General features: G+C 56.0%; 1 protein-coding gene across 1 annotated transcript; it reads right to left on the reverse strand.

The window, feature by feature from the left end:
• Positions 1-7,707: 7,707 nt before the first annotated feature.
• Positions 7,708-13,726, reverse strand: LHX3 (LIM homeobox 3). The gene is made up of 6 exons (XM_058853757.1): positions 13,657-13,726; positions 10,725-10,896; positions 10,346-10,548; positions 10,007-10,158; positions 9,744-9,915; positions 7,708-8,132 (listed from the first exon to the last, which is right to left on the reverse strand). The coding sequence occupies exons 1-6, from the start codon at positions 13,724-13,726 to the stop codon at positions 7,714-7,716; spliced, it is 1,188 nt and encodes a 395-aa protein (XP_058709740.1). The 3' UTR covers positions 7,708-7,713.
• Positions 13,727-15,783: the final 2,057 nt, after the last annotated feature.

A 15,783-nucleotide genomic window follows, 5' to 3' on the forward strand; every position in this document is an offset into this window, starting at 1 on the left:
AGTACAGCCAGATCGTGAGCCCTCTCTACCTGGTTACCCGAAAAAAGAATGATTTCCACTGGGGCCCTGAACAGCAGCAAGCCTTTGCTCAGATCAAACAAGAGATTGCTCATGCAGTAGCCCTTAGCCCAGTCAGGACAGGACCAGACGTGAAGAACGTGCTCTACTCTGCAGCTGGGAACAATGGTTTGTCCTGGAGCCTTTGGCAGAAAGTGCCTGGGGAGACTCGAGGCCGACCACTGGGATTCTGGAGCCGAAGCTACAGAGGGTCCGAAGCCAACTACACTCCCACAGAGAAGGAAATCTTAGCTGCCTATGAAGGAGTCCAAGCCGCCTCAGAAGTGATTGGCACAGAAGCACAACTCCTCCTGGCACCCCGACTGCCAGTGCTGGGGTGGATGTTTAAAGGAAAAGTTCCTGCTACTCACCATGCCACCGACGCTACATGGAGCAAGTGGATCGCCCTCATCACGCAGCGCGCCCGTATTAGAAACCCAAATCGCCCTGGGATTTTGGAGATAATTACAAACTGGCCTGAAGGTGAAAACTTTAGTCTCACTGATGAAGAGGAGCAGGAACAAGTGACACGGGCTGAAGAAGCTCCACCGTATAACCAGCTGCCAGCAGAAGAAACACGCTACGCTCTGTTCACTGATAGTTCCTGTCGCATCGTAGGGATGAACCGGAAGTGGAAAGCAGCCGTATAGAGCCCCACACGACAGGTTGCAGAGGCCACTGAAGGAGAAGGTGGATCAAGCCAACTTGCTGAACTCAAAGCTGTTCAACTGGCCCTGGACATTGCTGAAAGAGAGAGGTGGCCAAAGCTCTACCTCTACACAAATTCATAAATAGTAGCCAACGCTCTGTGGGGATGGTTAGAAAGGTGGAAAAAGGCCAACTGGCAACGCAGAGGAAAGCCAATCTGGGCTGCTGATGAGTGGAAAGACATCGCCACCAGGGTAGAGAAACTGTCTGTGAGGGTCCGTCATGTAGATGCCCATGTCCCCAAGAGTAGGGCTAATGAAGAGCACCGAAACAATGAGCAGGTAGATCAGGCTGCAAAGATAGAGGTGTCAAAGACAGACTTAGATTAGCAACACAAGAGAGAGTTGTTCCTAGCTCGATGGGCCCATGACGCCTCAGGTCATCAGGGTAGAGATGCCACCTATAAGTGGGCACGAGACCGAGGGGTGGATCTAACCATGGACAGTATTTCTCAGGTTATCCATGACTGTGAGACGTGTGCCACGATCAAGCAGGCCAAGCGGTTGAAGCCCCTCTGGTACAGTGGGCGGTGGTCCAGATACAAGTATGGGGAGGCCTGGCAGATTGACTACATCACACTGCCCCAAACCCGCCAAGGCAAGCGCTATGTGCTCACCATGGTAGAAGCCACCACTGGATGGTTAGAAACCTACCCTGTGCCTCATGCCACTGCCCGGAACACCATCCTGGGACTTGAAAAGCAGGTCCTTTGGAGGCATGGCACCCCTGAGAAGATTGAGTCAGACAATGGGACTCATTTCAAGAACAGCCTTATAAACAGCTGGGCTAGAGAACATGGCATTGAGTGGGTGTACCATATCCCCTACCATGCACCTGCTGCTGGAAAAGTTGAACGGTGCAATGGCCTGCTTAAAACCAGCTTGAAGGCGCTGGGTGGGGGAACTTTCAAGAACTGAGAGATTAATTTAGCAAAAGCCACATGGTTAGTGAACACCCGAGGTTCCACTAACCGAGCAGGCCCTGCCCAATCTGAGCCCTTTAAAACGACAGATGGAGATAAAGTTCCAGTAGTACATATGAGAAGTATGCTGAGAAAAACTGTTTGGGTTAATTCTGCCTCCAGCAAAGACAATCCAATCCGTGGGGTTGTCTTTGCTCAAAGACCGGGTTGCACTTGGTAAGTGATGCAAAAAAATGGAGAGACCCGGTGCATACCTCAAGGAGACCTAGTTTTAGGGTGAACTACCCATGACACTGTGCTTGTATCTGTATCTGCATGTACATATGTATATAGTTAAAGTAGTATGTGTTAGTGTATAATTTAAAAGTTTAATATTTGATGTAACATTTCGGTATGAGAAAAAATTCGAGGTGGATAGTGTTGAGGGTTAGGTGGGAATTTTTACCCATTATGTGCTGAGAAACCTAACTACCAGTACTTAAAGGTGCTCACGAAGGACAAAGAGTAGCCGGGCCCAGAGTGGCGGGGAAGGGGGCAGAAAAAGAAGGGTGGGGACAGTTTTTAGCTGGCTTTTTTCCTCGGCTTCGGGGAAGAAGGACGTTCGTGCGCTGGGTCGCGGAGCTGCTTCTTCTCCTTCTCCCCTCTTGGCTGGTGGCCTCGCACCCGCTGTCCTGCCAGGCATCGCCGTGGAGCTGCTGATACACCTCATCCACCAGCCCAGGATCGCAGCTCGTCCCTGCTGTCCCAGCTGACTGTTTCCTCGGAGCCCTGCAGGAGCACCGGGACTGACTGCCCGAGGGGTTTGTGAAAACAAAGCCTCTCCTCCATCCCGTCTCAGCCGAGAAAGCTGTCCCGGGGTCCCTAGTTCTGTTTTCTTGTTATTGCTGTAGTTATTGTTTGTTTGTTTACCTGGTTATACTAGTAAAGAACTGTTATTCCTATCCCCAGATCTCTGCCTGAAAGCCCCTGATTTCAAAATTATAATAATTCGGAGAGAGGAGGTCTACATTCTTTCATCCCAAGAGAAGCTCCTGCTCTCCCTAGCAGACACCTGTCTTCTAGAACCAAGACAGGGCTGCTCCCATTGACTGAGAACAGCATCCTCCCTCGGCAAAACAGAAGTGATTCCTGAATTAATTTAGATTTCCCGCTGCCTTGTTAGACCAGCTGGATATGGCACGCTTCATCTTCCCTGCAAACAGTGCCGCCGTCCCTGGGGGACACTCAGCACTTTATAAACCTGTCAAGCCCTTAAAGCCGGTGACCGTGAGGCTTCACAACAAAACGTGGGGAGGTTTATGGCCACACACACACCAGGCAGCCCCAGAGAGGAGCTCCAGCACGGCTGGGTTGGGAACTGAGGGGATGTTGTTTTGTGCTGTGCTTTCATTTAAAAGCAAGCAAGCAAAAAAAGAAAAAGTGCTGCATGATTTATTTTAAAGCATCCAAGCTGCTGCAGCCTGCGATGCTTTGAGAGCGTGTGTGTATACATGGGAAATGGGAGATTGTCTCCAAAGTAATTTGCATTCATTCCTCTCTCCCCCTCCTCCGTGCAGGGAGGGTTTTTAAGAGGCCTTATCCTGCAAAAGGCTGAATACCTGCAACTTGTGCAGAAATCTGACTTTGGGGGGCAGAGCACCTGATCCAGCTGGTTTTTATTTAGGAAAGATATTGTTCTGCCAGTTCCCCCCTCCAGTCCCGATTTAGTTCTCTACCCTTCCTGGACAAGCTTTTCAGCATCTCCGTGACTCGCTCAGGCCGAGCCCTCCCCGAGCTCCGGGCAGAGCAATGCCCGGTGATGCCGGGGGATGCTCCTGCTGTGCCCATCCCTGGAGCACGGGGGATTTGTTCTCCGGGCTGGGCTCGCTCCTGGAGCCGAGCTCAGCTGCCGGACGCTGGCTGTGTCCCAGCTGGAGGAGCTGCCAGCTCCCGGCCACTCCGCTGTCCCTCGCTGTCCCCACCCGGCGTTTGCTCAGCCTGACAAGTCGGCATCTGATGGAGCCGCTGCCGTTTGTGTCCCTCAGGGATTATGAGATGACTGCAGCAGGTCCCAGCTATTCTCCGCAGCCCAGCATGTTGTTGCTTCATTAAACGCCAAATTGTTACATTAATTCTAACTGCCCTGTAGAGATGTAGCTGTCAGGAATGATTTACTCGCCTCCAGCTGACTCGGAGCCTTTTTCCAGGCTCTGCGGAGGCGCTGGAAGACGCCAGGGCCTGGGTGGGAGAGGGATGAAGGACTTGAGTCCAGCCAGATCCGGGCTCTGCCCTCCCTGGACAGACAGGGACACTCTTCACTCCTCAGTGGAAGGAGAACCAGGGAGCTAAGTATGTGTGCAATTTGCTTTTGCCAAACTGTGGGCAGCTGGTGAGAGAAGTTTCCTGTTAACAGGCAGCATTTTTTCTGGAATATTTACTGAGACCAAATCTCTGGGGCTCTCCCTCATCCCACCCAGCAGCTCTGCCTGTGCTGCAGGAGGAGGATCCGGAGATTTTCCTGCCTTGTTCCTCAAAATCGTGACTTGGGCAGGGGGAGGCGAGGTGGGACGTGAGGGCAGTGGGAACACCTTTGCTCAGATGCTCTGATATATCTGGGAGAAGCCACCAGAAGGGACCTGAGGATGAGCTGGCTGTGTCCACCTTCCCTGCTCCCTGTGGATGAGGGGTTTCACCTGGCCCACACCCCCAAAATGGGCACTGAGGTGCCCAAGCCCCCTTTTGTCACCTCCTCCCCTGGATGAGACTGGATAGGAGAGGAGGTGTCTGCTCCCTGGACATGAGGGATTTGGTTTCATTGGCTTCACGTGGCAAATCCAAATAAGAAAAAATAAGCTGCTTCTAGTATTTGACAGAAAATCCAAACATTTCTGTAGGAAGCACAAGTTTAGGCACAAAGGTGAATATGCTGTTCGGAAAAAGAAAAAAAAAAGATTAATACAGTAAATTTTCCTCATTGAGAAGACAAAAAATTCCCTGCCACTCATGTACTGATGGAAATCAGTGGAGGTTGTAAAGCCACCTGCAAATTGAGCAGTGCAAACCTCCTCTTCCTAACTCTGCCTGGGTTTTACAAGCTGTCAGTCAGTTGGACAGTGCAAGTTTTATTTGCCTCTTTCAAATTGGTTTTCTTTTTAATGGGAAGAAAGCATTTATATTAATGGAATCCTTGAGCCTCGGCCCTGAAAGGAGAGGCTGAAATGCAATCCCTGAATTTGAGCTCAGGACACTCGGGGAGCTCTTCTCCCTGTTCAGAGCAGCACAAGCGCCAGCAACTTCCAGCCCCGTTCTGCCTTTCTGAGCAAAGCACAAAGGCACAGGGGGAGATTTGCATTTCTTCCTTTCTTAAATTCAGCCATCCCCTGGGAATTCCCAGGGGGAGAGGAACAACAGAGCCCGTTATTTACTGGGAGGGAAACAATGAGAAAAATATCTATAAAACACAGGTTCAATTACTACAGTTATTAGACTGGTTTTAAAACAACAGAATTATCCTAAAACCAGCTGCATTGCTGTCTTTCTGTCGTTATTTCTTAAGTTTTAGGAATTAAGAGTATTTCAAAGTATTTTTTTAGTCTTCTATATGAAAATATTATCAATCCTTGAACTGCCAAAATATTTTTATGCAAAACACCTGCCCAGATTTAGTGAGGACATTTCTAGACACAGAATTCTTGAAAATACAAACTCTTCTTTTTTTCTTTTGGTGAAGTTCTGCAATCTGCTTGTTTTAAATGCCACAGTTTTCTATCTACTCCATAAATTTCTGTAAGGAATGTCCTTGTGGTGTAACTTCAGGCTGGCAGCAACAGTTGTCTCTTTATTATTCACTTCTGGAGAAGGAAGGAGACGCTGCCGAGCCCAGCTCTGGACTCAGGAGCTCAGAACTGAAGGAGGCAAATTTTTGCCTGGGCTTTCTCCCATCCCAGCCACGGCTCTCGGAGTGGATCTCCCGGAGAGAAAAGAGGGAGTTTCTCTGTTGGGTGAGCAATTCTTCCCTGAAGCAGCACCCATGGACCTGCTCTGCTTTGGGCAGGCTCCTTGTGCTCCCTGAGAGCAGAACCTGGGGTGCCAGCAAGGAAAGGAGGGGGCGATGGGCAGCACAGCCCTCAAACTGCCCAGCAGCGGCCACGGCTCCTTTAGAAAAGGCGAGGAATAAAAGCCGGGATGTCGCAGGTGTCCCCGGGCCGGTGAATCCCCCCGGGGCTGTGCCAGGCTGTGCCAGCCCGCAGGGCACCGCTCCACCCACAGCTACCGGGGCATCCCCCGGGCTCTGCTGCTGCTCTCCTGGAAGAGCCCGGTGCAAATATCCCCTGACATCCCAGGGGAGTGAGAACCTCAGAGCCCACGTGTGTTAAAAAGGTCAGGTGGGGTATGTATTTGTGTGTAAATATATATATATATATTTATATTTATATATATATATATATATATATATATATATATATGTATTTATACACATGTGTTTGGTCAAACTGATTCCCTTAGGAATTTTTTCCCTTTCTTCCTGATTTCTCTTTGAAATATTTCCGGATCTGTGTTTCACATTCACAACTTTCTGCAGACACACAACATCAGACTCTATTTCCTGTTGCTGTGTCAGCCACCACCTTTGCCACAATTGCTGGAAAATAACAATGTCCCATCAAAAATATGATCAAAGCCAGAGCAATCCTGTTCAGATGTCCCAAGGACTGCCAGCCTCCCATGTCCTCATTTTATTTTTGTTCCAAAGCATTTCCACATCAGTGGGTTTGCTCCCCTATTGAAAGGGAATATTTCAACACTTTGTGCAACCATGGCATCAAGTTTTAAGAGCTTTTAGTTTCAGGTTTTTTTATTTACTGTGAATGATGTGAATTTAGAAAAAGACTATTTAAAGTTTAGCTGACAAATTTATTTGTAATCTTGAAGTATTTGATCATCAGAGAGAAAGCGAGAATATAAATAAAAGACACTGGACATCCACATAATCTACAGTTAATTCCATAATTTTTACAGATAACAATATACATATTGTCTTGCCTTTCCTCACGATCAGCTTGCACAATATCCGTGGAAATACACAAATGCCTGGAACAGAACATGTCCCCAGGGGAAGGGGGTGCTCACTCCAGCAGTGCCTGGGGAAGGGCTCAGCTTAAACCAGCCCGACCCCCCGAGAAGGTTTTTGGCAACAAGACATCAGGGTGATTTTTGAGACACTTTGCAGTAAAACTGATGCAAAGAAATTTGAAGGAAAAGCGTGAGATCCACAACCAAGATCCACCACCGGTGTCCCTGGGTCAAGAAAATTCACCTCTTGACCTCGTGATAAACGTGGAATTACTTGGTAATAAATACATCTATTCACGGTTTAATGTTTATATGGAAGAGTCAGCCTAACAATCTACAAATTAAAAAGGGAAGAAGCAGAATTAACATATGATTTTCATTTTACAAAGGAAAAGGGCTGTTGATAAATGATTGGCATATTAAAGAGCATTTCATTTTAGAAAAGTTAATGTAAATTCAAAGTAAAACAAAACATACCGCATTGGTGCGCTTTTAAAAAATCTGTTGGAAGAACAGAGAAGTTTCCTACTATGGATTTCTGAAGTGATTCACTATGAACATTTCTCCTATAGAAATATAGACATTGTCACACCTTTCACCGTGGATGAGGATTTTATTTTCCCTTAAAAATGTTTCGGTGTGGATGGGTGATGGAGCAAGTCCTTGCTTTGGAGAATGCACTGACAACAAAACGTAAAATACCTCATATCAAATCTGTAAAGCACAGGTCTTGGTGTTTGGTAAAGACACGAGAATCAGTTTGGTTTGGGCGCTCCGGGTGCCAATGGTTGCAGTGCCAGGGCCTTTGTCCACCATCCTCTGCCAGGCTCATCTCCGGAATCCCCTCTGCTCCCTCCGTCACATTCCTGCCCCGCTCGGCACTCACGGCTCGTCCCTCTGTCCTTTGCAAGAGCAGGTGACATTTAACAGCACCGAGTCCTTTCCCTTCCCGCTGCCTGGGGGTGGCCCCTGTATCAAAACTGAGCGTGGTCGACCTCATCCAGCCAGGAGGCCGGGCTGGCCGGGAAATCCGGGTACCCCCCGCTGCTGCCGGTGGAGAGGTCGGAGCTCGGTCCATTCCCTGCCAGGACTCTCATGGTCTGGGGCACCCCTTGTCCGCTCTGTCCCACCATGGCCAAGCCGTTGTCTGGGTAAACCAAGCTGGAGATCAAGGGCTGGTGGCCTGGCAGCGCTTGCAGGGCCGCTGGTGACTGCGGGATGCCGTAGGGGCTGGTGGAGCGCAGGTCGTGGAACTGGTCCTGAGCCGCCATCCCGCTGGGATCCAGCCCAAAGCTCCCGTTGGGCCCTGCCTGCCTCCCCAGCGCCGGGGACGCCTCGTTGAGATTGCTGTAAATCCCATTGGAATGGCTCATTTCGGACATGGAGGGCTCATCTGAAAGGGAAAAGGACTGGTTTTACTGGCGGAGCAATGGTCAGTGCTGGAGTGGACTGGTTTTACTGGAAGAGCACCGCTCACCCTGGAGCTCCTGCAAGCTCTGGGTATAAATAGATTAAAAGGATGGGAGCTGAGCAGCCACGCTCTTCCACTTGTAATTCCTTATTATTCCCTTGCTTGCTGAGAGATCTTCATAGGCAGCCATCGGATTATTATTTTATCTAATATATTTCAACTAATACATCTTGGATTTTAAAAATATGCATGAAAAGTACATACTAAAATATAAGACTGTGATTTAAAAATAATTCTTTAAAGGGGAAGTGAATTCAATGTCTTTCCACCTTTTGTTTCTATTTGGTTTTGAGGTTTATCTTGAATTTTGGTATCACTTTTGGGAGCTACTGAACCAATGCAAGATAAATTCCACATTGCTGAGGAAAAGAGATATTAAAATAAGATATTTGTCTGCTCGGGAAGAAGGTAATGAAATCACAAACACAAAATGTATTTGTATGGCTTAAAAACACTCTTGAAAAATGAGCAGTATTTTTTAAGTTCCCAGCAAAAATTGTTTGTATTTGTTAGGGGCTTTATGGGCAGTGAGAGCTGCTCTGTTGCCTGGGATACAAACCTGTTTGTGGCATCGAGCTCTCAATAATTGTTCGACATATTTTAGTTATTATTTATAGACTATTCATATTTAATGAGGTGATACACAGTGTGTATAAACAGACTCGAAAATCAAATAGTTTTTAGGAGCACGGGAGAGGAGCTGAGATGAAAAACTGTGTGTTTATAAATACACAGTCTGTGTAAATATACAGAGAGGTTTGCTTTTCAGCTTCTCTCCCATTCCTAAAAATGATACAAAAATTTGGGCTGGAGCGCTGGGCTGGAGTTGGGATTGTGAAGAACATGTCCCTGCAAATGCCACCCTGTCCCTGTCCCTGTCCCTGTGGGTCTGGAGAGTGCAGGGTGAGGCTGCACAGGACCAGAGCTGCTGTTTCTGTCCTGGGTTTGTCACCAGAAATCTCGGCTCCAAAGAGGGGACACTGCTGCAGAACTGCCTAACACTGCAACAATTTCCTTTCTGCAGCACAGGAACGGCTCCCACAGGACTGAGGAGTCCTAGTGAGCAACTGCACAAATAAAACCATCCCTATATAAAACTAAAAAAAAATTAATTAAAAAAAAAAATAAAATCACACTCGTTTTCCCATAGAAACATTCAGCGGTTCTGGGCTTCCCGGTTTTTGTATTTCCAAGAATCCCTTGAAAAGGCCGTGTCTGAGCAGCGGCTCCGACACTGCAGCGCCTGCCCGGGGAGTTCTCCCTTCTCTTCCCGCAGCTTTTGGGCCGGGCTGGAGGCAGAGCGGAGCTTCCCCCGCCCTTCCTCGGTCCCGGCTGCCCCTCTGTGCCCGGCTCCGCTTCCCCCGGGTGGATCCCACGGCTCTGCCCTTCTCTCGCCTCGGCCGCTTTGTTTCACCCACTGTTTCCCTGCTGAAAATTGTGACCGCGGCACGGAGCGGGTGAAAGCAGCCGGGGCAGGGCGGGGAGGACACAGCCCGAGCTCGCAAAGCCCCGGCTGGGGCTGCGGCCACCGACCTGTGAAGGAAACCTCGGCGTCGCTGTCGGGCCCCTCCTCCTGGATGCTGTCCTTGTCGGACTTGGATGTCCCCCGGGATCGCTTCATGTTCCTGAAGTACTGCCCCCACCGCTGCCTACCCGCGTCCTTCTTCAGCCTTTTCTCCTTGGCCCTGCGGTTCTGGAACCAGACCTGCGAGCAGGGCACGCCGGGGAGCTCCGGGCTGCGGGGCCGCTCCGTGCCCGCCCCCCGGCCCGGTGCTGCCCCCCGGCCCCGCTCTCACCTGCACCACCCGCATGTCCAGTCCGGTCTCCGACGAGAGCTGCTCCCGGACGTGCCGCGCCGGTTTGGGCGAGTTGTTATAAGCGTTTTTGAGGGTCTCCAGCTGCTTGGCCGTGATGGTGGTGCGGGGCCTCTTGGCCGTAGACTCAGCCTCTGCCGACACGGGGCGAGTTAGGGGTGAAGTTACCACGGAGCGGCCCCGGTGAGGCGGGACCCCCGACCCTCCCCGGGCTCTCCCGGCACCCTCCCGCCCGCCGTGTGAGCCTGTCCCGGAGGGCAGAAGCGCCCCGGGCCGCCTCCCTGCTGCCCTCGGGGCTGGAAGGGACAGGGCAGGGGGTACCTCTCTGCTTGGCCGTCTCGTAGTCCGCCTTGCAGACCAGCCTGCTGTCCTCCATGAGGTAGAACTCGTCGCCGGTGGCCAGCTGCCGCTTGCAGACGATGCAGGCGAAGCAGTGCAGGTGGTAAACGAAGTCCTGGGCCCGGCGCACCACCTGGGTCGGGGGGATGCCCTGCTGGCAGGCGGCACACTTCGTCCCGAAGCGCCTGAGCAGGGGGGGACAAGCGGCGGCCCCTGAGCTGCGGGAGGCCGGGCACGGTCCCGGCGCTGTCCGCGGTGCTCGCCCGGTGCCGCTGTCCCGGTGCTGAACCCCAAACGCGCCCGTGCTGGGACACGCACCCGGCCCCGGCCGCCCCCCGTTCCCTCCCGTGCCCCCACGCACTTGAAGAAGTCTTCCTTGCAGTAGACGCCGTCCCCGCGGCTGAAGCACTTCTCGGCCAGCTGCGTCTGGCAGTCGGAGCATTTCAGGCACTTGCTGTGCCAGTGCCGGTCCAGGACTTTGAGGATGAACCTGTCCACGATGTGCTGGTTGCAGCCGGCGCACAGCGGGATCTCTGCGGGGAGGCAGCTCCCGTCAGCCCCGATGGCCCCGCCGCCTCCCCGACCGGCCCGGCCCGGCCCGCCGCCCCGGGGCTGCTGCCGACCGACGGCGGAACCGGGGATGGCCCGAGAAACAGCACGAAAAAAACCATTATTCGTTCAAATTCGTTGTTGCAGCGTCGCGGAGAGCGGCGAACCCCCGGGCCGAGAACACTCCGGGAGAAGTGCCCGGGACAACCGGGATAAACAAGGAGGGAAGTGATGGAAACGGAATTAATCCCCCGAGCGAGCCGCCGGCAAGGCTGTAATTATTCCAGGCTCTTTTTCCTTTTCCTAAACTTTCAAAATTCACCTGTGAACAACGGCGGGGTAGCCCGAACGGGGTGGGAAAAGAAACTACCAAAAATTACGATAATTGCCCTGAAAATAAAAACGCGGCAGTCTTGTCCCTCCTCTAGATAGCGACAGAGATTATACAGAAAGAGATAAGGATACAATCATGGAGAAATAGAGATATAAAAATAAACAGATACAGCAGACAGAGAACGAAATGTACAGATATATAGACATAAATATATAAATTTCAGTATATAGGTATAGATAGAGATAAGCAGGTGAAAATATGGATATGAGGTACATAAATACAGATATATCGGTACAAATAGAGGCGGAGAGATGTATGACACGGCTGTAGAGAAACAGATGGATACGGACATGAGAGTGTTTCTATGTGAAGATAATTATATGTAGAGATACGGAGCTGGATCGCCGTGCACGGGGGTAAGAGGTGGAGGTGATAATCGTTATCCTTAACAATTCACCTCGCCCAAACAACCAACCCCAAGAGCGGCACCGCTACAGGCGGCGGCCCGGCCAGGAGGGAGCTCCGGCAGCGGGCACGGTACCACGGCACAGCCCGGCAGGGACCGGTACAGCCCCGCAGGGACCGGCACAGCCCCGCAGGGTCACTCACAGCCCCGCAGGGACCGGCACAGCCCCGCAGGGACCGGCACAGCCCCGCGGGGACCGGCACAGCCCCGCGGGGACCGGCACAGCCCCGCGGGGTGACTCACAGCCCCGCAGGGACCGGCACAGCCCGGACCGCGGCTCTTACGCTGCATGGCGATCCGCGGGCCGCGGCGGCTCCGCTCCCTCAGGCGGGCCGCGGGCTCTGGCGCATCTTCCGCCGCCGGCCCCAGCCCCGCGCCCGCCGGACCCCCCCAAATCACGGCGGCTGCTGTTCCCCGCTCCGACCGCTGCCACCCCCGCGCCGCCGGGGATTTAATTCGCTAAAGCGGGTTATTTTTAGACGCCGGGCCTCGCCGCCGGTGCCGGTCTGAAGCGCCGGGCAGGGCATCGCGGCGCGCTGTATTTAATCCCCCCCGCCCCCGGGGCCGGCGGCACATCCCCTCCCGCCGCCCCTTCCCGGCTGCGCTCGGCGGGAGGGACGCGGCTCCGGGGCGCCCAGAAACGAGCCCCGACGGGGCCGGCGGCGGGCGGGGGTCGCGCCGGGGGAGGCAGCGCCGGTCGCTGCCCCGAGCTCGTTGTGAGCAGCAAACCCCGGGATTTACCCCGGGCCCGGGAAAAGCACCTCACGGTTCGCCCCCCCGGCGGCGCGAAGCCCCCCGGGACTGGCCCTCGGCCACGGTAAGCCCCGCCGAGCCCTTCCCGCTGCCTCCCCGGGCCCCGACAGAGCCCAGGACCGCGGGGCTATAAACGAGAGTCGCGTCCTGCGGGGAAGAAAAGGTGTTTGCGTGTCTTTCGTTCTACCGGGAGCTCGATTTCGGTGGTGTCGCCTCCGCCCCTGGGGAGCACACGCAGCTCCCGGTTGCCGGGTCGGAGGCTCAGCTGCCGCGGCCGCGATGAGCGCACCGGGGGGAGCCCATGGGGACCGCCCCGGAAAGGCGAACCGGGCTAGGACAGGGGGCACCGGCCCGTTCGCGGCGGCTGCGGGGCCGCTCGGTCGGTCCCGCTCACGGTGACACCGCTGTCCCCGCATATCGGCGGGGGCCCCGTCCCGGCTCGTCGTTGATTTTATTTTTAAGCCGCATCGACCGCTTTCAATGTTGGCGAGAACCGGGATGGCCCCGATCCGGGACCGGACCCGCTGCTCCGAACCCGGCTCAGCCTCCCCGGTTGAGCCCCGGAGCCCCGGTGACACCGGGGGAGCGCAGCCCGGTGCTCCCCGCTCCGACAGGGCTGGCTCCGTTCGTTCAACGGGACGAAGGAACGTTCAAGAGAAGAATTAACGGAGTTTTTCTAAAGCGGGGGAAAAGCGGCGTGGGAGGCGGGCAGGGGGGCGCGGGTGGAGCCCGCAGTCGGAGGGAACCGTCGGACAATGGGAAGACCCCGTTCCGTCCCCGTTCTCGTTGAGCGGGGAGCGGTGGGACCCCGGGGCAGGAGCCGCAGCTCCGCCGGGCCGGGCAGAGCTCCCGTGAGAGCGGGGCAGGCTCCGCTTTCCCCCGGGATTGACCGGGAGCCCCAGTCCAGACCCGACGGGACCCAAACAGGCGCCTGGAGGCGGGGGGTGCGAGGGGGGCTCTGACATCGGGGACGAGGCAGGAGAGAGCGAGAGAGAGCGCGGGGCGGGCGGGATGGAGCGGGACGGATCCCCCGATGCCGTCGGGCCTCCCTTCCCCGCAGCCAGCCCCGACCGCGGCCCCGACGGTGCCCCCGGGGACGCGGACCCGGCACAGACGGAGCACGGCCGGGCCCGGGGCTCCCGGAGCAGCCGCCGGTGCCTCCGCGGGGGGACGCGGAGATCTCCCCCTCACCTGGGCTCCGCGGGAAGGGGCAGAGCTCCGCTGCCTTCTCCGAACCGGCGCGGACCCGCTCCAGCAGCATCGCGGCCTCCGTGGGCGCCGTCCGAAGTGCGCGGGTGGCTGCGGAGGAGTGGCGGAGCGGCGCGGAGGGGCGCGCAGGGAGCGGAGCGGGGCTGGGCGGGGCGGGGGGGCGCGGGGGGCGGGCCGGGGGCGGCACCGGGCCGCAGCTGGGCCGCGGTTCACCGCCGGGCTCTTTAGCATCACAAAAGCGGCGGGGGGAGCGCCGGCCCCTCCGGCCCACGCGTGGGCTCGGGCTGCAGCCGCCGCCCTCGGGCTCAAAGCGGCCCCGGGGCCCCCGCGAACCCCCCGGCGGCCGCACGAAGGGGGTCGGGGGAGCCGCCGTCGGGGGAGCCTCCGCCAGAGCCCGGCTGCTCGCCGGCCGCCCCAGAGCCCAGATTTCGTTTGTCCCCGCGGTGCGGGGCTCCCCCGACGCCGCCCGTGGGCAGCGGGGGGGCTCATTCCCCTCCGCTAATTAATTAATTAACGAACGCGGAGAGGTAGCGGGTGTTTGAGCCACGGCCAGCGGTGGCTGCAGGTTAATTGCGCTAATTGAAGACGGGGCCCACACGGAAGGAGAGTGCGGGTGAAGAACATGCGGGGTTGCGGCTGTGCGGGGTTCTGTGAGTGCGGCGGCCCCGGGAGCGCAGGCGGGGCCGGGCGGTGTCTGCCTGTGCCCGCAGCTGTGGGGTGCCCGTGCCCGGAGCCTGTGCTCGTGTTCTGTTCGTTCCAGGGCACCTCGCGGTCCCGCGTGTGCGGTCACAGCCGTGCGGGGACCGTGTTTGTCTGGGAAGAGCCCCGTGCGTGTGTGCACCGCTTGCCGCAGGCAGCCGGAGCTGATAATTGTGGTTGTTACTGTGAGCCCGTTAATCCCCCGAATCCCTTTACCTCCTGCTCGCAGGGGATTACAAATTAATAAAAGCAGCTTAGGGGCGGGAGCCTCCAAACTCGCATATGCTCCTGCCGACGGCAGCACCGGGACTTTCGCCCGCTCCTGGGGGCGGCCGTGGAGCGCCCGGCGAGACCCCGACCCCGGGGTGCCGGAGCACCCTCCCCGCTCCGGGTCCTGCGGGGCCGAGGGCCGGGTCAGGGCCGGCCCCTGGGATGGCTCGTCCGGCCGGGGACAGCTCCGGTCCGCGGGACAGCTCAGCCCCGTGTGGCTGGGAAACGCAGGGAGACACTTTGGGGACCGGGATTGGGGTCCCCAGATAAAGTACCAGGAATGCCAGGCGGGAGTTGGGGTCCAGGTAGGTCCTGCCCGGGTGACCGATGCCGTGCTGCAGTGACACCGGGTGCCACCAGCACCTGGCCCTCCCCAGGGCCATGAACATCTTCTGGGGGCAGCTGATGACCCACACGGTTCCTTTTAAGCTTGGTTTTTAAGTGGATTTTTAGTCTGAGCCTCTAAGGAAGCGCTTTAAACAAACCCGTGTGTGGTGGTGTCGGCTCCCCCGGGCACAGGGCAGGGCTGGGGCAGCTGTGGCCGGGCAGGAGGGAGGGCAGGGGACAGGGGCTGTGTCCCACTCAGGACAGGGGACAGGAGCTCTGTGTGTCACAGGGGCTGTGTCACACTCGGGACAGGGGCTGTGTGTGTCACAGGGGCTGTGTCACACTCAGGACAGGGGCTGTGTGTGTCACAGGGGCTGTGTCACACTCGGGACAGGGGCTGTGTGTGTCACAGGGGCTGTGTCACACTCAGGACAGGGGACAGGGGCTGTGTGTGTCACAGGGGCTGTGTGTGTCCCACTCAGGACAGGGGCTGTGTGTGTCACAGGGGCTGTGTGTGTCCCACTCAGGACAGGGGACAGGAGCTGTGTGTGTCACAGGGGCTGTGTCACACTCGGGACAGGGGCTGTGTGTGTCACAGGGGCTGTGTCACACTCAGGACAGGGGACAGGAGCTGTGTGTGTCACAGGGGCTGTGTCACACTCAGGACCAGCAGTGGCACCTGCCAGCCCCATGGTGACATCCAGGACCCCACAAAAGCCCCAGTGCTGATCCCTCCCTGCTCACCCTCCTGTGCCCCCCTGCACCAGACCTGCCCATGGCCTTCCTCACTTGGGCTTCTGCCAGTAGTGAAAA

This window comes from Poecile atricapillus, chromosome 20, assembly GCF_030490865.1.
Source record: "Poecile atricapillus isolate bPoeAtr1 chromosome 20, bPoeAtr1.hap1, whole genome shotgun sequence".
In the NCBI taxonomy this organism is placed as follows: domain Eukaryota; kingdom Metazoa; phylum Chordata; class Aves; order Passeriformes; family Paridae; genus Poecile; species Poecile atricapillus.

Excerpts from the sequence above, each read along its gene's own strand:
- LHX3 (XM_058853757.1), bottom strand. The coding sequence starts at position 13,726 with ATGCTGCTGGAGCGGGTCCGCGCCGGTTCGGAGAAGGCAGCGGAGCTC. Across the intron at positions 10,549-10,724 it reads TGCAAGGAAGACTTCTTCAA|GCGCTTCGGGACGAAGTGTG; the intron begins GTGCGTGGGGGC and ends CCCCCTGCTCAG. Across the intron at positions 9,916-10,006 it reads TGGACATGCGGGTGGTGCAG|GTCTGGTTCCAGAACCGCAG; the intron begins GTGAGAGCGGGG and ends CCCTGCTCGCAG.